At 30.5% G+C, this 24,435-nt stretch overlaps 1 protein-coding gene across 1 annotated transcript in view; it reads right to left on the reverse strand.

Moving 5' to 3' along the window:
- LOC135128019 (ecdysone-induced protein 78C) overlaps positions 1-24,435 on the reverse strand; it is a 111,098-nt gene that overhangs the window by 37,674 nt on the left and 48,989 nt on the right. Inside the window, exon 2 of the mRNA XM_064054810.1 lies at positions 17,251-17,375. Coding sequence (XP_063910880.1) covers positions 17,251-17,375 — 125 coding nt within the window. The remainder of the gene's footprint in view (positions 1-17,250; positions 17,376-24,435) is intronic.

Below are 24,435 nucleotides of genomic sequence, written 5' to 3' on the forward strand. Positions count from 1 at the left end.
GCTATGTATGTATTTAAATTTTTCGATTTTTCAATTTTTCATTTTTTGGCGTTTCTAAATTTTTTGATTTTTCGATTTCTCAATTTCTCGATTAGTGTTTTTTTTAACTTTTCGACTTTTCGATTTTTCGCCTTACCGATTTCCCGATTTCTCATATTTTCAATGTTTAAGTTTTAGGATTTTTCAATATGTATTTCGATTTTTAATTTTTAGATTTTTCGACTTTCTGTTTCTTTGATTTTTTGTTCATTCGATTTTTGAAAATTTTGTGACTTTTTAAATCTTACATATTTCGATTTTTCAATTTTTTTAATTCTTCGATTCGTTGATGTTTTGATTTCTCGATTTTGTAAATTTTCAATTTTTCGAATTTTTAAATTTTTCACTTTTTTGGTGTTCCGATTTCTCAATCTTTCTATATTTGCCTTCTCATTTTTAGATTTTTAGATTTTTCAATTCATTTTTAAGTTTAAATTTTCCCATTTTTAGATCTTTGGCTATTTGGATATCTCAATTTTCGATTTTTCGACTTCTCCACTTATCGATCTTTTGATGTTTCGATTTTCCGTTTTTTCAACTTTTCGATTTCGATTTCTCGATTTCTCAGTTTTACGATAAATCATTTCTCTCTTTTTTCTCTGTTTAAGTTTTGAGATTTTTCAAGATTTCGATTTTTAAATTTTTCGAGTTTCTGTTTTTTTTTTTTTGGTTTTTTACTTACTCGATTTTTCAGAATTTTGCGAGCTTTATAATATTACATTTTTCAACATTTTTATTTATTCAATATTTTAATTTTTGAATTTTTGGATTTTTTAGATTTTTAAAATTCTTGATTTTTCAATTGATCAGTTTTGATAATATTTTGATTTCTCCTTCAAAAACGAAACATCACATATTTAGAAAAAAGACGCTAAGAGCCCCTAAGATTCTGTAAAATTCTTTCCAAATAAAGAACTCCACGGATCCTCGAAATTTGTTAAAAGTAAAACTTTCTCTCTTAAACGCAAACAATTGGTCTAAAGTTATTTAGACAGATCTTCCCTCGCCTCTGAACTAAAAATATATTATCAGTACATGCTTAATTTCAATTGTTTATGTTTATACATCGAAAGAATGCGACAAATAAGCATCCAGCAAATTGTCTCCTCAAAACAGAGAAAGCGATTAAAATTATTAATTAAGCTACAATGCAGCAAAACTGAATATTATTTTGGGTAAGTCGATGTTATTATGACAATTTTTATTTTATCATTATTAAATATACACGGGCGCAACATTACTGTATTCTAAAATATTCGAGCCCCGGCGTCCTTCACAAACCAGTGCTCGTATATTGGTATAAAATGTGATGATCTAAAATCGTGAAGGCGAAAAATCGAAAATTTAAAAAATTGAGCAATCAAAACATCAACAAATCGAAAAATCAAAAACCTGAAAAATCGAAGCTTTTTATTTTTTGAAGATATCTCCTTTGCTCTTTGGACAAATTTGTGTCGTAATAGAAGATCTATTTAATGGTAAACACAAACACATTATTTAAGTCTCGTTTTCGGTAACATCGGAAATTACACAAAACTTTATTTTGTAGTACACCCAGTATATTTTTTAATACATGTTTTAATTAATGTATCTAAATAATCTTCCGTTTGCCGCAGAATACGTAGATATTGCTCGCCATTCAGGTTGATATCAAAAAAGTATTGTCCAATTATGGTATTATTTACTATACATTAACTTTCCAAACTCTGTGGTTTCCCCTTGTCTGAATCTTGTCTCTATTTTCAACAAGAGCTAACAAAATATTGCGCACCATGCCATCTTCGGTTATATTTACGAATTTTCGTTTTTTTAGTGTAAACTGACCTCTATTTCTTAAATTATCAATAATTTGTTTCAAATATCTCCGACACAATTTTATCAATAATAATTTGTTTCAAATATCTCCGATACAATTTTTTTTATTCGGGTATAATTCGTTGAACTTGTGGTAACTGTGATTCACGCTTTTGTTGCATTTCTCATACAATATTGAAATTTTTCAGAACTCCTTTTGAGTGATTACAACAATGATAAAGCTCTATAAATACTAACCTGTTTGTTATAAATGACAAACTGACATATCAAACACTTATTTTTCAAGTAATTAGATTTGAATTAAATAGATAGTTTTTGATTTATTTTACTGAATAACTTTTTAATTACTAATTTTAATATTATTTCTAATCGATTTTTGAAAATAAGAGAGCTTTCCATTTATAGAAAATATACCGAGTGCCCCATTTTAAAAAATGAAGTTGATGTCATTTTGGAGTCTACCGGAAGTGATAATAAGAAGATGTGCTTAGACAGGTTGGTATTTTAAAATGATACAAATCTGCCCAAAGAACTACAGGTTTATCTTTAAAACAAAGTTGCAACGGTTGTTTCAAATATAAAAAAAAAACACCTGTATGTACATATAGTTTGAAAATTCTTAATTTTAAAAAATGTTTTGGACGGGTGATAAAAGTGATATCGTCACATTACTGCCAAAAGATTAAAATAAAAAAATAACACTTTTTTTCGACTGACAAGAATCTGTGCTAAATTGTGTGGGACCAATTTACCCTCTTTCCCGAAAACAGAGATAAATTTTCCACCCACATGAGACATATGCATTGCTTGAAGCTTTAAACGCTGCTAACTGAGTGCCAATGTAAATTTCATTCTTTAAAGTAATACAATACACTGAAAAAGTATTACTAACACAAAATCGTCGACTTTTTGTATCAGGTAATTTAGAAATGCGTCTAACTGTTTTGATTTGCGGTACACGATGATTAATAAATAGCTTTCCGAAAATTAAAAACGATTCAAACGACCTTTGATTGAATAAACAAATTTAGAAATATCTGTCTTTGTTGACTAATTGATGATGAAGCGGTTGAATAATCATAAAAAAAAATCATGTGATGTGTACTGGTGTGTATTTTGTGTTTATTTTTACTTGCTGTATATACAATAATAGTAATTAATGCGATACCGGTGGCATATATAACTTTTAATTGTAAAGTAGAGCATATTTCAAGTTTATTTTTCCTTATTTGTCAAAAGTAGTATTTTATTTAATCCTTGAGCTTTAAAACTTTTTGTTCATAAGAAGGCTTTAAGGTTGTTTAAACAGAAGCTCCCTTGCCCCTGAAGTATAGTCAATTAATCAACTTCAGTTTCTTATATAAACTATATTTTAATTTCTGAAACTGATACCGTGGATACGGTAAATCGCTAAAGAATTTATCTGTTCATCCCTTTCAAAAACTTGATGATATTATGTCAAAATTTTGTTTAGTAAACCTTGCTTGAAATTTTACACACCATAATTTTCTACTTAGACATTGTCTGCAATATTTGTTTTTATGTAATCAAATGAACTACTGGTGACTTTAGTGCCGTATGCAGCAATATGTGTAGCTTGGTTTACTAGCGAAGTAAATCCAAATGCTAAAAATAGATATCTCACATAAAATTTTATATTGTTCCGAATCATTTTATCAACATTTAAATCACTCGTTATAACTTGATATTTAAACTTTCCACAAGTAAACTGTAAAACTTTTGCAAGTTTTAAACAAAACATTTTGGAATCACTAGCAGCTTCTCTACAAATATTCATAATGTTCAAAGAATTGATCTGAGTTTGGTTAATCAAGTGGAGGTACTTTTTCTACTTGTGAGTGTAAGTAATTAGCTGTATAAATAATAGATCCACCAAATGTATTACATTGTCTAATATATTTCACTGGTCGATGCGCCCATTCCAACTGCTTACAGCAATATAGAAGTTTTCCTGTACTTTTTTCCAATTTTTACTTCGACCGAGTTGAGACGATTCGTAATCTGTGTGCATTTTTTCTTTGTAACCTGCGCGTTTAACGATGAAATTTTTTCACGTATTATCCGTTCACGATCTTTATATAGTAGGGTTGGCCATGAAAATCTAGTGAGTTTGTTGGTATTCGATGCAGAAGAATAAAAATTCCCTGAACTTTTTTCGTTTGGTTATGTTTTATTAAATTAAGGGTTAAAAAATATGCCAAAAATATAAACATTGTTGCCGATAGTTTCAGTTTTCAGTAGCAATGACCAAGTTAACGGTATCCATTTCTTAGAAAGCATAAAATTTTACGCTATTTAAAAGAGTTATTCGGCTTTTTGTAAGTGTTTATTTCATATGTAAGGAACAAACACTAAAATTTCACTTAAATATTGTTTTTATATGAATGGGGTTCTACATACGACTATTGTCGCATGCCACATTTAGCATCTCATCTTTAATTCTCAATCATCAGTTCGTTCTGCTCGCCCACTCTTCTTAGAAATGGAAATTTCGACCTTTGTGAACAGCCTATTTCCATATCTTCCAACTTCTTTTTTCACTTTTCTAAGATTACTAAAAGGGTTGGTAAAAGACAACAACCTTGCTCTAGTGCTTTGATGGGTTTAGCTCTTCTGAAACATTTTTCCGGCCTTAAATTGAATGATTTATCTATGTAGCTATTACTAATGCTTACGTAAGTGCTCTTTATTTGCTTTTACTAAGTACTTCCAAACGCTTATTAATAAGAACGTTACTATATGCCTTCTCCAGGTCCATGAAGAGTTACAAAAAAAAAATGAAAATGCTTAGAATTTGGTGCAAAGTAACAACGTGGATGATCTAACTAAAATTATACTTATTTTGTTGTACGTCAGGTAGTTTTTCACATACTACCTTGGTAAATTTAGAACGAAAGATGCGTAAAAATATCACCCCCCGACAAGCTACAATTCACTCCATTTACATTATTTCGCTATGAAAATCTGTATCATCACCGTCATTTTCAAATTCAGATTCTGAATCAGATTCATCTAGCGTAATAATGAAAGGAGGTATAGATTCGTACCAAAGATTTCCCATATTTTTTTCCCAATCTGCCAAAATAAGTTTTTCACAATGTTTACAAAAATTTTGCCACATGGTTGGAGTACATTTAAAAAGCGCCTCAAGCCATAAATTCTCCACCCTATTTTTTAATGAAGGTTGAGAATTTATATGCTTGTTGTAATAGTTCTTACAAAATCTCCACGCCATTTCAATTGGATTATATTGACAATGGTACGGAGGTAATCTAAGAACTTCATGGCCACTTTCTCTTAATGTCTCGTCTACCAAATATATTTTTTTTCTATTGTTTCTGAAGTGTTTTATTAAATCCCACAACTGTTTCTTCGAAATTTTTTTGTCAAATTCAACACTATGTTTAAAGAGCGATTCCTGCATTTCACATTTTTTACTACAAAAAGTGGGTCGTTTATCCAACTGAACCGAATGATACGGTGCATTGTCTAAAACCACCACACATTTTTGGTTCAACTTTGCCAAAGCAGGAATGAGCTGATTAACCACCCGATTTTGAAAAATTGTCCCGTCCATCGTTTTATGATAGTCTCTATGGTTATTTTTTGAATTAAAAAAATTGTTACAAACATCCAAAACCCCGTTGAACAACCCGCGTGGAGAATAGTAAACCTTGATCCATCACTTTTAATTTTGGTGGGATTGCTTTTTAGATCAGTATCGTGCACCCAGCGACGAATGGACAAACCATTTTGAATGATCCATGTTTCATCCATATACACGAAAGTCAAATTTTCACAAGAATTTAGAAACTGTAAATATGTTCTCAAAAAAGTAATTTTGGCTGCAACGACATGTTTTTGTTCACATAGAATTTTGCGACCATTTACTTCCCTGTGTTTATAACTCATTGACTTAAGAATTTTGTATAATGTGGTTCGCCTCCCTTTAAATTCCAACTGTTCTCTAGAATATGCCAAAAGAGTAAGTATCTACATACAGTGAAATATTCGTTTTTTTCATTAATTTGTCAAATTTGTCGTTGCAGGTCTTTTCGAAACATATAATTTGTAATAAATCCGTTGGTTTTCGCTTGTCAGATAGTGATGTTTTTAAATTTTGGTCCCCTGTTGATAAAATTTTCGCCACAGTTGATGTTTCCACCTATGAGAAAAAAAAAAAAAATTACAGCGTATTTTTACATTACAGAAAATATGTTCGAGACCCTCATAGTTACTTCTTCGAAAGAAAGATCGAGCCTGTCTTTTCGAAACTGCAAAAAGCATCTTTTTATTGCAATTTTTTTTGTAGTAAAACTATTTTAGGAATTTTCTTTTTAAATAATGTCGCAATGATCTGTGAATCTGTCACAATGACAAATTATTATCTATGCTGACAAAATTAAAACATTTGTTTGCTTGATTAAAAAATTGCGTCTAATAATTCTGATCTAATAAATGAAGTAGAAAAGTGGCAATCCAGCTCAAAGCTAATGTCAATCAGACTACTGATAGACAAAAAACTAAATCATCAAATCAGTTTATCCAACTTAAAGAAACAATATCAAAGTCTACTTTACTATGTAAAGATCGTGAATGGATAATAGTTCACAAATATGTCGATCTTTTTGGTTTAAGGTGTAACATAGGATAGGGTTCACCATCAGGTTATTCTTAACAACTTCATTAACCGCGTCTCAAAATTTGTCATCAACATTGGTATGACGTGTGTCCAAATTCTGAATAGTTTGACAACATATGCGCGTTTGGCTGTTAATCACTTGAACTCCACTAACAAGCTTTGCACAACTTGAATGAAAAGAACTTTCACAATATTTACACTTTATGATATTAAAGACGACATCTCTTTTACATCTTTTACAAGACCGGCTGCGACACCTTCGCACTGCGCACCGTTTTGATCGATTGTTTGCAGCTTAAATTGACGAAACTACGTAGTCGAAAAAAATTGGCTTCATGTTATAAGACACAACTTCCTTCGCCTCCGAAGTAGAGTGCAACAAATTGAGCTTTTTAATGATAACATTTTTTGTGTCACCGTATATAAAATCAGTTTTTTGGAGCCGATAAACACATAGGTACATTTTGATTAAAAATTGACCATACTTATGATAACTTTTAAAGGTTTGCAAGATTTCAGAGAATTCGGTTTTTCAGTTTCAAAATTAAATTGTAGAACAAAAAACCTGTCTTATATATATTATGGTTCTTTTCATGCAGTGTGTATACTATCTCCATATTTTAAATGCGTTGTTTAATTATACTTATAACAAATTGTTTTCAATTCTTCTATAAGATTTTCTACATTTCGCTGGTCAATTACCTTTTGCCGAATAAACGAAGAAAATTGCTCAATTTGAGTACCCACTACTATAAAGAGTTTTCGTAAGTTTTCGCGCAGCAGCATGAGATGCCAGTTGTAATACAACTTCTGAAGGGCTACTTGAATTGTCCCTATTAACACAATGTTAAGAGCTGGAAGTTTTTGTCTTAATCATGTAGCTGACGCTACGGTTCGTTTGCAGACACTTACGACGATGAAAATCTAGTTACTAACTAAACACTTTACTAAACGCCCTACTTGGTCATGTGAGCGAAACATGAAATATTGTAATGACTAAATCTGAAAGGCTATATACTAAAAACGGGACGTTTTAAACACGTGCACACTAAAGCAATATAAAACAAAACTAGGTATAAATTCTCATAACTTTGTCTTTCTGTGCTCACAGAACTATAATTAGTTTTTGGCACTACTATTAATGATGTTTATTCTGAAGGTAATAGCCATGAAAATTAATTAAATCATTTATTAATTTGAGAAGGATTGATCGCTGTGGTTTAATTCCGCCAATTTTTCAGGCAAATGTGAGTTAAACGCAGTCAAACGTGACCTCTACATTAAGTATATAAAAAATGTAGGTAATGTATCATTATTGAAACAATATCGTTTATTTGTAATTCGTCAGATAATTTTTGCTATTGTTATTAATTTTGTCAATTAAAAAAATAATGTAGACAAAATAAATCATTTTGTTTGTAGCGTTCGATCGACGTTTTATGACTCCTAGATTATATAAAAGTAGGTCTCCAGTTTCCGTCTGTCTGTCGTTTATCTGTCTGTTGGCGATTTTTTTAGACCGAGTGCTGTTGATGTCCTCTCCCTCTCAAAACTTAATTATGTCATCTGAAAATTTTGCTGTATCAATACTCTAAGAAGAAATCAACTATTATTATTATAGTATGTATATCTATTAATCTGGCCTTGCCAAAAAGTTGATGTCGTCATTACAAAATTTTGATTAAGTTTAACAGTCTACACGTATCTGTTTTACTTCCCGAGCGTAAGGAAGTATTGAATCGAGTCCATCAGCTGACTCCCTACTCTTGTGTTTTCTCGACCTTTCATGACTCCTAGAGCACGAATAAATAGGTCTCTGGATTCCGTTTGTCTGTATGTCTGCCGTCCGTCGGGATTTTTATTACACAGATAATCTTCCAAACTACTGGACCGATTGTTGTCAAATTTGGTATGTATATTAGGATTTTGTCATTTAGATGATAGCACGCCAACTAAAAATTGACAAATCATTCCTACCAACAACTGCAAACTATGCAAAATATTATGACTCTATACATGTGGTTTATCAATGTAGTTTTTAGAATTACTTATACAAGATGACTCAAAAAAATTAATGAATGAAGCAGTTTATTGTATTGATTAAATCAAGAAGGACTTAGTCCATTTTCCCGAAAAGTTGTAAATACAGTACTATTATTAATAATAATTAGTAATATTAAAAAATGTTGACGAAATTATCACAAAATTTTGCAATGGAAAAACTCACTTGAAACAAATACATAGCACGCTTCTTTACATTTACTTTAATATTACATACATATCTTTATTTTAACTTATACGGTATAAAAAATAAAATTCACAAAATAAAACCTTATAGTTTTTCGAAAAATCTACATTTATTTACCTTTGACCAATTTTTTGATATCACAATTTTTAATTTTTTCATTTAAGGTAATTTAATTTTTCATTTTTACCATTTTTCAATGTTTCGGTTTAATGATTTTTCGTTTTTTGCAATTTTAATTTCTTCAAATTTTCAATTTCTTGCCTTTCAAATTTTTTAGTTTTTTGTTTCTTCAATTTCTCGATTTGCAATTTTTCAATTTATCAATCTTCGGATATTTCAATTTTTCATTTTTGAATTTTTCAGTTTCTCAATTTTTAATTTTTTGATTTTTCAATTTTTCGGTTCTCAATTTTTAAGGTTCTTGGTTTTTATTTTTCATTTTCCCGAACTTTTAATTTTCATTTACTCCATTTTGTATCACAATTTTTCGTTTTTTTCATTTTCTTTATTTTTCATTGTTTCTTTGGATTTTATCATTTTCTTTTATACAATTCTAAAAATTTTCAATCCTTGATTTTTCAATTCCTCAATTTCCCAATTTCTAAATTTTTCAATTTTGCAAATTTTGGATTTCTCAATTAACCAATTTTTCGATTTTTTAAATTAGATTTGCTCCTTTTATATTTTGAAGTTTCTTAATTTTTAATCTTTCGATTTTTCAGTTTTTCGTTTCTTCAGTTTTTCAAGTACTTAATTTCCAATTTTTAGATTTTTCAAAGTTTGCATTTTATACATTTTCGTAATTTCATTTTTGATGTTTCAATTTTACAATTTTTCCATTGATTCGAAAAGTTGAAAAAATCGTAAAAATGAAAATACGACAAATTAAAAATCGAAAAACTAAACAAGCAGATAAAACGGGAAACTGCAAAATCGAAAAAGAGGAAAATCGAAAAATTACAAATCAAAGTACTGAAGAAACAAAAAATTGAAACACTGAAAAACTAAAAATCGGGAAGATTAAAAATCGAAAAATTGGAAAGAAAAAAAAAACGAATCGAATCGAAAAATTGCAAAATCGATAAATTATAGAATCGTCAAAATTGTAAAGTTGTAGAAATGTAACATTGACAAATCGATAAAATCGTATAAATAAATAAGTTTTAGAATCAAATAATCGAGAAATGGAAAAATTCTAAAATCGTAATATTGAAAAGGTGAAAAATTTCTAAAATTATAATACAGACCTACTTAAAAATGAAAACTAGAAAACTTGGAAATCAAAAATTGAAGAAACGAAATATTGTAAAATGGAGAAACTGAAAAATGTAAAATTTAAAAAACGAAAAATGATAAAATCAGAGCACCGAAAAATCGAAAAATTAAAAAAATAGAGTAAATGAAAAATTAAAGAATAGAAAAATTGAAAAATAAAAAATTGAAAACTCGAGAAATTTTAAAAAGTTGAAAAAATCGCAAAACTGAAATATCGAAAAATTAAGCAAGCAGAAAAAACAAGAAACTGCATAATCGAAAAAGTGGAAAATCAAAAAATTGTAAATCGAAGAACTGAAGAAACGAAAAATTAAAACATTGAAAAACTAAAAGTCAGGAAGCTTAAAAATCGAAAAATATTAATGAATCGAAGAATTGAAAAGAAAAAATAAACGAATCGAATCGAAAAATTGAGAAACCCAAAAATTGCAAAGTCCAAAAATTATAGAATCTTCAAAATTGTGAAGTCGAAAAACTGTAACATTGAAAGTCGAAAAATTGAATAATTGAAAACATAAAGAAATTAAAAATCCGAAACGAAAAATTGCAAGGCAGTAAAATGGAAAATTAAAAATTGAAATTGGAAAAACAAAAAAATTATAAAATCGGATCACTGAAAAATGGAAAAATTGTAAAAAAAATAAAGAAAATATAAAATTGAAACGAAAAGTTGCAAATCGAAAAATCGAAGAAATAAAAATCTAAAAATCTAAAAATTGAAAAATTAAAAATTGAAAACTCGTGAAATTGCAAAACCAAAAAATTGAATCATCCAAAAGTTAGAAAATCGAAAAACCGAAAAATTTACAAATGAAAACTCGAAGAGATGCATATCGTAAAATCGAAGAAACAAAAAAATGAAAAATTGGAAAATTACAAATAGAAAAATTTAAGCAACGAAAAATTAAAAAAAATTAAATAAAAAAAAATCGAAACACTGAAAAATCGAATAATTGAAACATTAAAAATTGAAAACTCGACTAACGCAAATTGAAAAATTGCAAAATCTAAAAACTGAAACAATAGTTGTAAAAACTGAAAAATTTAAACTTGCAAAGTCGAAAAAGCTGAAGAATAAAAAAAAAAATGAAAAATTAAAGAATTCAGGTCAAAAAAGCTGTGGAGGTGATATTTACGCCACTGGTTTTTAGTTTATACCTCAGGTTAACAAAAAACAAAAATCGCAAAAAATTTATAATGTTTCAAAGAAGCGGAGTTTGTTGGGCTGCACTTCAGGGGCGAGGAAAGTTTTGTAGAAATAGATAACCTGCAACCAATTTTTTATTAATATAATAGTTTAACAGTCTACACATATCTTTATTTTAACTAACAGGGGTAACATAAAAATAATCGCAAACTCAAATTGTACGTACAATTTATCAAATAATCTCGGTTTCGTTGTACTTCAAGGGCTAGAGAAGTTTCGTCTAAATACCTTTAGAACAATTTTTTATATTCCTTCTCATCAGACCACACAAGGCCGTGGGTCGTAGACACCTCCATAATTTGATGTATGTGCGTTGTACACATGCCTGTGAGCACAACTTAGCACCCGTAATTATACCCTTACGCATATTGCTTGTGCTAATTACTGAAAAAGAACTCATTACGAATGCTGATCGTGGACCGTTACGGTACGTTGTTTTGATTAAATCATTACTCTAAACTGGTTAACCTGTGTAACACGCTTTAGGTGGGGCCGCTATTAATTAATCCCATTTGAGGCAATGCTCAAAAATGCAGACTGGGTGCTGGAGAGGAGAAGAGAAATCCACAATATGCACATCGGAAACCAATTAAATTACCATTAGCTTTGGCTCATTACTTGCGAATTGTACGACAAGATGGTAGAGTGTGGGAGGACGTGCACGGAACGTATTGATAATGGAGTAATCGTCAGGAAAATAACGACGTTGTCATAACGTAACGTATGGAAGATTAGAAGAGAAATGACCGGCTTGATGGTGATTAATTGATGGAAATAAGTCTTACTCTGGTTTTTATTCATATGCGAGTATGTAAATCGGCTATATTTGAATTGTAAATTTTCGTTTAAATTGGGAACTATCAACACTGTGTGATTTGATTAGTATCTTTTGACTGTTTTAAACTACGCTAAAAACGCTTTTTACGGCAAGTGTGTTCAAATTTTAGATTAGGCTATTTCTAGAGAAGCTAATGAAAAGATAATTCTATTATAGGAATCATCGCTAAATTGAGTCAGAGTTAAAAATTAATTCAGAGTCCAAATACAGTTTATTCATATTACTCTAATAACACTATTATTGCTTCCTATTCTATCTCGGATTAAATATTTCAAATTGCGGAAGTACTGTGCACTTATCAATATAGTGGAAATAAAGGCAGAATCACACTCTATAGATGCATTCAATAAATGCGGTTTCATAGTTACGAATGGATGTCCATTAATGTTTCTACAGAGCTGACTGTGTTTTGCTTTGTTAATTTTAAATCTGTTATTTATGGTATTATGACATTCTAACAATAGAACTGTATTGTACTGTAATACAATCCATTTGACGAATGACTGAAAATGTTTTGTTAAGGTTTCATAGCTCTTAGCATATGCAAAAATAAATCCCTTGTTTCCGCCTGAATGTCATCTGTCGCCTGCCCCTTTGTGATTTTATTAAACAAGTAATTTTCGAAATTAATGGAGCGTGCAGGCGGCGAAATGTAACCTAAATGCCACCTCAAATTTATGAATGGGAAAAACTATTTCAATTTTATAAAATACTCCTGTACTTGTAGTTTATGGATCTGCCTTGGTTGTTTACCCGAGGCATCCATATTTTCGCAAAAATTCAAATTGTATAATTTTTGTTTCATTATCAATCATGTTACAACAAAACTCATGCCGTTCTTCATCTATAGCACATTATTATTGCTACAGAAATTTTAAAGATACTTCCGAATTTTCTTTATTTTTTTTTTTAAGTAAATTAGTATAACTTGCCCACGTCACAACAAAATTTAAAAAAATAAAATATACTAATAACATTGAAAGAAACACTAATCAAGGCATCTAAAAATGTACAAGATGTTCCATTAAAAACTAAATTTTATTTTGCCCCCAAAACAAAACTTTGAATAGAAGACAATAATTTTAAGCTATGATGCTCAAAATGTTGTATAACTTATTTTTTGAAACACTTTGTTTTAGTTTTTTTTCCGATAACACTGTATTATGCTATTTTCCAATGTTGTAAAAATATTTTTATTACTTTTCGAGCGTAATCTAAGAAAGTATTGTAATATGCTCCATCCGGCGACGACTACTTTCATGTTTTCTCAACGTTTCATGACCTCTTCTTTATTAGATAGGTAATCTCCGAAACTACTGGACCGATTGTTGACAAATTTTATATGTATTTTAGGAATATCGCATAGGTTGTAAAAGCTAACCAAAATGTATTTAATCATTCACAAACACAATTTGCGTAATAAAGGTATAAAGGTCAGTAATCTAAATTTTATAAAAGAACATATAGTTTTGTACTCGTGCTTTATGAATCTACCGTGTTTTTATCACAGTTACTTTATAGAAATTTATTTGTGGAATATTTTTCATGTGTTTCATCTGCTCGACATCTCGTTTATCGATCGAGTGGGTTAGGTGATAGATTCTCGGAAGTATTGTAATCAAGTCCATGGGGTAACTGGCACCTTTCACGTTTTCTCGACGTTTCATGACCTCTAAAGTATAAAAAAATTGCTCTCCCGTTTCCTTTTCTCTGTCTGTTTGTTGTCATTTGTGTCAATTTTTACCAGACAGATAATCTCCGAAACTGCTAGAGGCTAAAGTAAAGGTACATTCTAACATAATTTGTTTGTAATATTGACAGTAACAGTACTACATATATTCCTAAATTTTCTGTAAAATTGGGTAAGCCATTTTTTATTTAATTGCCTCATTCATGAATTTTTTTAATTATTCTGTGTGAGCAAAAATCTAAATAAGGTGTCATTCATGGCCATACATATCGAAATATCAAAGGAAACAGTGAAATGCGGCTCCTCATTCGAGGACTCAATTTTGCATTGATACAAACGCATTATTCCAAGAAACCATTAACTCAGAACAGGAACCGGAGACGGCCGAAGGTCATAATTTACGATTGTTTCTGCTTGTACGATAATTTGCTTAAATTTTTGAATGCAAAATAATATTTCTTAGCATTTTATAATTAAGGAGAAAATGAGATTTCCTTAATAAAAAAAAAAAATCGATAGTAAGAGTCACAGACGTACAGAATTGTCTCCTTACTTCTATGGAGACCTAATTAATTTGCCGCTTATATTAGTAGAAAGGATGATCATCCAATTTGGATTTTTTGGGAAAATTTGGATATCTAGGGGAAAAACTCAACGCCAATTCGTACAGAAATATAGTATTGTATAACATTTAAATAATTTTAACATAGAATCTTTTCAGATGATGTCATCAAATTCTTAATTAGGGTGATTGACCAAATTTTCGTTGTGTTTTATCATCTAGTTGATATTTCTCATATACATACAAAAATTGACAACAATCAGTTCAGCAGTTTCGGAAATTATGGGTCTAATAAAAATCTACACAGACGACAGATAGACGGCAATGGGAGACCACTTTTTTCGTATTCTAGGGGTCGTGAAACGTCCAAAAAACGTGAAAATAGGCAGTCGTCTGATGGATCCTATTTCAATATTTCCTCTGCTTACGCTCGGGAACTAAAAAGTCAGGGATTTTAAATACCGGCAGTTTTATTCTTTGCTAATCTTAAGCATCTCAAGGCGAAAATAAATGAGGTATTTGAAAATTAAAACTTATAAGTTACAATAAAAGTCTAAGATTATTTAGACAGAATTTCCCTCTAGTGTGAAGTACAGTCCAACCCATTTTTGTGCGATTTTACCTATCTCCCGGAAGTTCGTTCTAAACAAAAAAAATTATAAAATATTAGCTAGTATACTCTTTTTCACATACCATGGGTGACATTTGGTTCTTTTCATTACACGTATAGTGTACAGTAGAACCTCGATAATCCTAATTAATTGGGAAAAAGGTGTGTTCAGATTAACGATTTGTTCGGATCAGCGATTTTCCCAAAAATCTGAAAATGAATTGAATGACAACTTCATACACAACTGAAAACAAACTTCAAGAAATAAACCTAGATTTTATTAAACAAAATTAAGGAATTCTTAAGCAACAGTGGATAATAGATACATTCTAAAAAAATATTACTCTGTGACCATAAACACTCTTTTTGGAATCAACACCCCGGGATCTATACCCTGAATTTTTTCAGAATTTTTAGATGAATTTTTCAAAAATGAAATTTCCCATTATATATTCGTATTACCCCCATTATGCAAATTTCGACCCATTCTCGACGATTTTCGAAATTTAACTAAATATATTTTCTTGTAGATTTTGGGCCCCAGAAATCACTTCTGGCTTCATTTCTTCGATAAATTAAACCATTTTTCCAGAAGCGTCCAGTTAAAATATTGCAATTTTTAAAAATTTCTAAAAACTCGAATTTCACAGAGAATTTTCCGAAAATATTGCTCCGTTGCCATAAACATGATATATTTTTGGAATCAGTACGTCTGGATATATATCCCTGAATTTTTTCAGAATTTTTAGGAAACTTTTGCAAAAATGAAATTTCTCATGCAAATTTTGGCCCTTTTTCGACGATTTTCGAAATTTAACCAAATACTTTCTCTTGTAGATTTCGGGGCTCATTTCTTCGATAACTTCATCCTTGTTTCCAGAATTAGTTAATTAATTCAGTGCACTAAAATATCGCAATTTTTAAAAACTTCAAAATATTCCATACAACATATGCAGAAAAATCATGCGTCATTTTTGGAAGTAGATGCATGTTTTCAAGTTCAGTTCGAATTGCAGAGTTTTTGTTCGGATTAAAGAGGCATCGACTTCAAATAGCCTCTGTTCGGATTACTGGATGCTCAGATAATCGTGAGTTCGGATTATAGAGGTTGTACTGTATTTACAAAATGAAATCCGATTTCAAAATTTTGAAATTGGTCAAAATAAAGTACCTCGGTCATGTGTCAGGAGAGGGCAATTGCATCCATTGCCCCCCCCCCCCCCCTGGATCCGCGCCTGTATCTAATCAAGATCATCACGAAAATTGTGATGTTGAACAGTAATTTTTAATTTTTAAAGCAATTTTAACATCTGACAGAACTTGTATAACTGAGGAAAACCTAGAAAAAGTAGTAATTGTTATTAGGAATTCCCCACGTGGAAAACGTGGCCATGACTGCAATAGTGCTGGTAATCGGACGACAATGAACATCAATCTTTTACAATTTGTACAATCTTTAGAGTAAAAACTCAAAGCGGTTTCATTAACCACAAGTACAACAGCATGTTATTTTATAAAATTTAAATGGTGTTTACTGAAAAAAAATGGGAGGAGATTATCAAATTGTTGGTGGGGACTATTAACCAAATTTTGGTAATTTCGGAGATATGTATCTAATAAAAATCGACACAGGCAGACAGACAGACAAACGGGAGACCTACTTTTTCGTACTCTAGAGGCCATGGAACGTTAAGAAAACATGAAAGTATTCATTTGCCCAATGGACTCTATTACAATACTTCCTTAGCTTACACTCGTAACGTAAAACTAAATTTTGTTGGTTAATAGTAGGCATATAACTGGAATGGCATTTTTAGCGCGATTCGTATTTCTCGTTGTTTACAAAATAATCATAGCGGAAATAAAAAATTCATTATTCATTCGTTGCTAATGCAATGCACAAGTTAAAAAAAATGAAGCCAAAAATGAATTATAGAGAAAACCGGAAATTATCCATTATTTTATTATTTTACTGCTAATATGTTACTCCACATTTATTTACATTTTACACGTTAAAGATTTTCAGAACATGTTTTCCACGTTCACTAATCATTAACTAATTATAAATTTCAATTTCTGATTTATAAAACAAGTGAGTTTTTCTGTAATGTACACAAATTAAACGTTATGAAGGTATCTACACTCGGAGTCAAATCTTTGGGACAACTACAGTCAAATCCACAATCACATCGTTCCTAATTACCGATATCCGATATCTTTGTCATTTTGACAGTAAATTTCGCAAAGATCTGCCACCGATTGTAATTTTACGCCACTCGATAAAAAGATAATGAAAAGTATACCTTACAGCCCTCGCACGACGTCACTCCATAATGGTAGCCGGAAGCTTTGTCACCGCATACTTTGCAAGGAACGAACGATTTGGTTGTCGATGAACTGTTTGAATCTGCCGCCACATAATGTTGTTCTGTAACAATAAAGAATAATGTTATGTAACATAAAATAAAATAACTTTGCAAAAATCTGTCGTCGCAGTTTTCAATAACCCGTTACACACGTTCGCAATCGCTATGCGTACATACATCAAAGTAACCGTAATTCAAAACGTAGCTTAGAATTACAACTAGAGAACACAAAAAGCTACATCATAAATAACACAATTCCATTGCTGTTATGAGGAACGTCGAAGATTCCTGAAATAGATACCAGGAAAACCAGTATAAATAAAATATAATATCGCTTGTTGTTAAAATACCGATCTTTTTGTGTTTTATGGTGTCTGTGGCACTTCAGCACTTGTTATATGGGAAATAAATTTAATTATGTACCTGACCTTCGGCCACGCTTACACAGTGAACAATTTAAATATTATTGCACGATTTTCTTTCATTCTTGGCTGAGGAATAAGTATTTTCCGTGCAACAACCAACCGAAGCTATAAATAAATTTAAGTAATTAATTAAAGACAAATTCAGCATCTAGTTGTGCTGATCTAAATAGAATGAAATATAGATCTTTTTTGACGGGGAAACTGAAACTGCATGTCGGTACCGTGCGCAGTAGTTGAGCTTTTTGATTATTTTTAATAGCTAACATATTCAATGATCATAAATCATGTTGTAACACGATGTAATGGGACATAAACATCACAATAAACACGTCGGTCGTCAATATTTACATTCAAACAGGCGTGCCACCCTGAAAACATAAAATCGATTAGTTCCAGTGGAACAGAATTATTGATTTGTTGCACACGGATTTGTCCTTTTCTTATATTTATGGGTTTTTTTATACAGTGGGAGAGCTGGCGGATAAAATTCAAAACATGCAGACATTTAATTTATTGTCATCGCTGAGAATTTCTGAAAGGAACATGTAACCTTTAACATTAGCTTTCGGCATTGATTTTATTTGATATTTTAATTTTGTTCCGTAGTAATCTGATAAACGAAGACACGCGTGAAGAATTTTTATTACCTTTTGTGGTTTGGATCGGATTTTTTATGCATCTTTCACGAAGTTCGTTGGCTTTGAAGTTAAACTTTGAAGAATTTTTAAATATTCATCGTTGTTTGAACTTGCTCGTATTACATTGGGTAACACTTAAAAGGAAGTATTATATTTCGTTAATAACATATCAGTTACAGATTTAGTAAGCTCTACAATAATTGTTTCATTTTATATTGTTGTCACACTTAAGGTTAACTAAAAATGGAAATGTACAATATAATAATGGTTTGATACCTTTTATTCACCGACATAAATTTGTTAGACATAAAAATAGATACATAATTTTTCATTTATGAAATTACTGACCAATAAATCAAAACGAGATGAAAGGTTATTATTGGCAACAAATTTGCGAAGACAACAAATTTTTGGTACGCTGATCAACTTCGTGTCAACAAATTTTGCTTGAAATTTGTAGAACTACCATCACACTTGACTTTTAGTTCTCAGAATTGACATATTTAACAGTGACATTGAACTATAATTAAAATTTGTGATTGATTATTATTTTAAAATTTGATATAGTGCCAAGCGTAAGAAAAATTTCTCACAATTGATAAATTCTATTGACAACTCAAACAATATTTGTAAATCACGTTGTAGTTTTTTAGCTATTTCAATTGTATATTTTGAATGATGTGAATATTTAATAACGTTAACGTTCAAGGTTGTACATATACTTATGCAAATTATCATTCTAATTGTCCTACGTCTTCTCATCTGAATACTCTTCGTTATTTAATTAGGGTAGTAGTGCAACGTACTCGTTTCACCCACAAATTTTAAAGTGATCACAGCCTCTGAAGAACGATTTCATCTCCTATTTGTCACCAGAGGTCGCCCCAACCTGTCAATTGTCATATACGCTCGTGCGCTTATCCAGCACACGTCACAAAAATTCATATATCGTGCATTTTTCACAGATTCCAAGGCTTGTGAAATATATGGACTTGAGCCACAGAAAGTGTAAGTGAAAAGCAGATTCCGTTGTTTTTTTTTCTTGTAAATTTCATACCCGAGTTTTCCATTAATACATCGTCTCATCAGAATACTCCATTTCTGTCGCCCTAATAATGATAATAAAAATAATAATGATAAGCCCCCTTCCAATATTGTTACAGATTTACTTTAAACTTAATAACAATTGACCAACTGGGGCGACATGGTGACAAATAGGAGATGAGATCGTTGTTCAGATTCAGAGGATCACTTTAAAACGTGTGTGGAATTATATTGCACTACTACCTAATTAAATCAAGAAGAGTGTTCGGATGAGAAGACTATCACAATGAAGGTCGAACGTCATGAAATCGTTTGACCCTTCTAATAATAACCATTTTGCTTCTGTTGCATATGTTGTAATAGAATTTTTTATTTATGTACTGATTGGTTATTTTCATGTTTTCTCGACGCTTAATAATCCCTAGCGTCGCCTGTTTGTGTCGATTTTTATTAGAATCTCGGAAACTTTGTCGTTAAATTTTACGTGCATGTTACGAATATGGTCTAGATTGTACATTGTGATGACGTCCCTTCAAAGTGATTCACATATTATTGCACTTGTGATTTATGAATCTGCCTTGATTTTTATCTGAATTATTTTATAAAAGTTTGTGTGCAATATTTGGCCTACGGGAATAACGAGCTACTAGTGGGTTTTTTTTCTGATACATTGAATTTATTTGAATGCTTCCAGTGACTTTAGGTGCCAGGGAAGTCCTGTCTAAACAACTTTAGACACATTTTTTGTCTTCTGTCTTTGACAAATACTAACGAAAAAATATTAATTTATCTGTAAGATTGAACAAATCTCACTGTTGTTCAAGAAAGTCTAGTCTAGACTGAACTTTGCACGAAATTTTATAATGGCATTCCAGATATTTTTAAATAACTTTAAAATACATGTAATCATTTTTAAAAGATTACAAATAGTGAGACTTTTAGTTTTTAAAACAATTTGTTATTATTAACAGCATTCGCATTAGGGAATGTTCTATTTTCTGATTTTCAATAAACCTTTTAAAATTGCTTCGAAAATCATATGTAACCATGGTAACATCAACGTGCCCTTTGTAGAATGTTAATAATGTCATGTGTCAAACCTATAAATCGTTACAAATAAGATAACAGGAAAGCGTGACAAGAGACTTTAAAGGAAATTTAATTAGAAGCTTGAATATATATTAAATAAAATCTTCGATATGCCGAAATAACCTCATTATGATGCTAGAATTTTAACTTGAGAACGGAAGCTAGGAAGTTTTTCTCGACGTTTTAGTGTTCCTAAAATAAAAATAAAAAAAATAGGTCCCTCATACGTTTGATTAATGTGGTGAAGCTATCCATATCAGAGTGATTACTGTGAAATTTGATATTTTTTTAAATATCGTATAGAGTGTAAAAAATTAACCAAAATTTGTTTAATGGCCCTCACGAAAAATCTGACGAAATCATTTTAAATAATCCGTTCACGTAATTTTAGCTCTATGCATCTAGATTTTTAAAATAAAATTCAAAATTTTATGTTCACAATGTTATCGTGAACATGTTAAATTTTTAGTCAGAAATTTACCATTTTGAAAAACTTGATGACGCTATCTCATAATTTTGATAAATAATTATATTTATTTGTTACTGTTGCTTAATTTTACAGTACAATTATTTTTATTTATTTCTTGCTTCAAAAAAGCTTACGTCATTGTTGAAAGTTAAAAAAGTAGATGTTAAAAATAAATTCGTCCGAAACTCTTAAAATAACGATAGTACTACAATATACACGTTAAAATTGATAAGTATCCTTTACAAGTTGTTAAATAAATCTATATAAAAAAATATCATCCAATTTTCACTGGTTGTGCCTCCGAGGCGAGGGAAGTTCTACCGAATACCTCTAAAAGAATTTTTAGTTCCCGATTGTAAGAAGTATTGTATAGACTACGAAAAAATAGAAAAATTTTATATATATTTCTCCACCAAAAAAGTGACTTTACATAATAAATGTTACTTAAATTTTCTAAAATTACATACTCCTATACTTTTGGTTTATGAAGTCGTCTTAATTTTTTAGTGTAGATATCCTAATTAAAAAAAAATCAAATTACAATTTAACTTTGAAACTGAAAAACCGAATGTTTTGAAATTTTGTAAACGTTAATTGTCATCTTCCTCCAAAAAATTGATGACGTCATCTCAAAATTTTGCCTGCTGAAAATTCTTTTAATACCACACCTTTATTAGATATGTGTATAATTAATTTCACATACTAGATACAAGATTGAAACATTTTAATTTCTAGGGAAACGAATTTCATGCGTTTGGTATTCAGAGGCAGAGTATAATAAGACAGCAACTTTAAGTTAAGTTATTATTATATCACAATAAATGTTCAACTGTGCATCAGCGGCTGTGATATTTATTTGCAATCGTGTTGAGCGAATCTTTAATCCACTTATGTACAAAAGAGAGAAAGATAGAGAGAGCAACAAAAAAGCATATATGTACCTACTTGAAAACTGATAAGTGTTGTATTCTTAAAAAGATATATAATGAGGAAAACAATCACAATATCTATTGTTATTGCTAAAGTTACTTGGAGACTTTTCAATAAAAATGTATTTATATTTAATGAAGAGAAATATATTAGCTTTATGTAAAATATGCACTAATCATGTTAGGAACCTTCAGGAAAACTACATGAATTACATTTGATATAATCGACAAAATAAATGACGATATACTGTGTGTTTATTATTTTTTTATGATAACTTATATAAGTTAAAAAATATATAGAAAACACCCATCACAGTGTAAGAAAAAAAGAATGGCTCTTGAAGAGTCGAACACGTGTTCGGTTCGTCTTATACTGCTTAAAATTTTATTATATAATTTAATATAATATAATACACCTAAAATTTGACGCCAATCAGTTCGGTAGTTTCGGTGATTAAATGTCTAATAAAAATTTACATAGACTGCAGAAGACAGACAGAAGGAAACCCATTTTTTCATAATCTACGAGTCCTAAAACAGTGATGGACAATACTTTCTTAGTTTACGCTTGGGAAGTAAAAAAGGCGCTTATTTAAAGTCAAGTTTTTTGAGTAATCAACTTTGTGTAGAGTTTTACCATCTTGATAATAATATTAAAGCGCACTTAAAATTCGGAGCAATCAACTCGATCCGGATATGATGTGTCTAACAAACTGCTAGTAAACCAGAGAGAAATGACCGTCGACAGACAAACAGACGGAAATGGGAACATAAATTTACATATTCTCTGAGCTGCAAAGCGCTAAGAAAATTGAAAACGGGCATTTATTAAACGAAGTGTCACCGTGCTAAGGTTCGGGTCCAAAAAGGAAATAACATTTAGCTTAATTTTGTAGGAATTTATTAAATTTTTGTATAACCCAATAAAGCAAGAAAGTAAATAAATTAATACATTTATTATTGTACTTCTTTTTAAGTATTTAGATCTACTATTAGTTTCCGACGTATGTCATTAGGTCAAAAGCCTACTTTTAGAATACGTGGGAAAAATTACACATGCTGTATGACATTTAACAAGATTTTTAATATCACAAGAAAACATTATATGTAACGTATTGACAAGTCTAGGGTAACATAAAAAACTTTAAGCTTAAAATTATAGACACATTTGAACTGATGATTAATTCGCGTGCCTAAGCTTTTACGAGCTTTGTACGTACATGTAACTTTTGTTTTAAATTAATTTATTCTTTGTAGCCTTGGAAACAAATTATTTACTCAATGACAAATCTTTAAAAGCTCTCACATAATGCAATAAACATGCAAACACCTCATAATCATTACTGAGACAAGCAAAAACAACTGTAAATATTACACTCATTTAATGAAAGCCAATCACTCTATAGCGTGTCCCAAAACTGAAACAAGTGATGAAGCGGGAATATTTTTACTACAAGTAGTTATTATGATAATGTGTCTAGTTTTTACAATGTTAGGTGCGAAATGTGTACAAGTATGCAGTCAAGAGATTCAAAGATGATAAATTGAAACGGTACATCGTTATTTGAAAAAAAAATCCAATATAGGAGAATATAACGTGACCCGTGCAAGTGATAGATTCATATTTAGATTACTTACTGACGTTTTAATTTAGACCAGATACCACAAATAAAACTGAAAACCATCTTGTTTGTTTTGTTTTTAGCTTGTAGAAGGTAGTGTTTTTATTTTCTATGCAAATCTTGTATGTTAATATATGTAAAATATCGAATTGGTTATTCCTCTAGTTGGAATGATTTAGACAGAAGATGCTTCAGAACTGGTCGTACCAAAAATGACTACTCCAAATTGATTTTGAGTAAAATTCTAGAAATAACGACAACCAAGTCTGAACATCGACAACCCTTTACTGGCTACAGCAATCTCAAACATGCACGAACGATACAAAAATAATTAATATTATTGACCATCGGAAAAAGACAAAATCGAACTAATCTCTTCCAACCGAGGGCTCGCAATTTATTATTAACTCAAATGCCATTAGCCGTAAGGAAAACGTTCCATGGCTTTCTTAATGAAATATCAATACTTCTTTACAAATAAAAAGCCCCGATTGTCCTTGGCAAAAATCCTTGGAAAATTTCATGGTCCGCAGTATCTGCACGTTCCGGATGGTCGCCAAAGATGCGCTTTTTTGCCATACGAAAGTCGCCATTGTTTATGAAATTAAATCGAGTTCATAACGTGAAATTAACCTAAAAAGCATCGTTACGTGTTGACTTTCTGTTTCAAGGCGAAGCTTCGTGGAGAAAGTAGGCACTTTCATGCATAAAAATGGCCAGAAGGTCAAGTTCACTTCGTGTGATTCAACGATTAAATAATAGCGGAATGTGAATTAATTTTGAACGAACCGCAAACAAGATCAATACGGGGGAAACATGGAGAATCGTGTCCAAAAAGGACGAAACAGTGGCGGCGCTTGTGGGGGGCGTTAAATTTATTATAGTATAATAGAGTATGAATGCGTA

Source organism: Zophobas morio, unplaced genomic scaffold, assembly GCF_036711695.1.
Source record: "Zophobas morio isolate AGI-343-1 ecotype UQ-CSIRO unplaced genomic scaffold, CSIRO_AGI_Zmor_V1 ptg000012l, whole genome shotgun sequence".
In the NCBI taxonomy this organism is placed as follows: Eukaryota; Metazoa; Arthropoda; class Insecta; order Coleoptera; family Tenebrionidae; genus Zophobas; species Zophobas morio.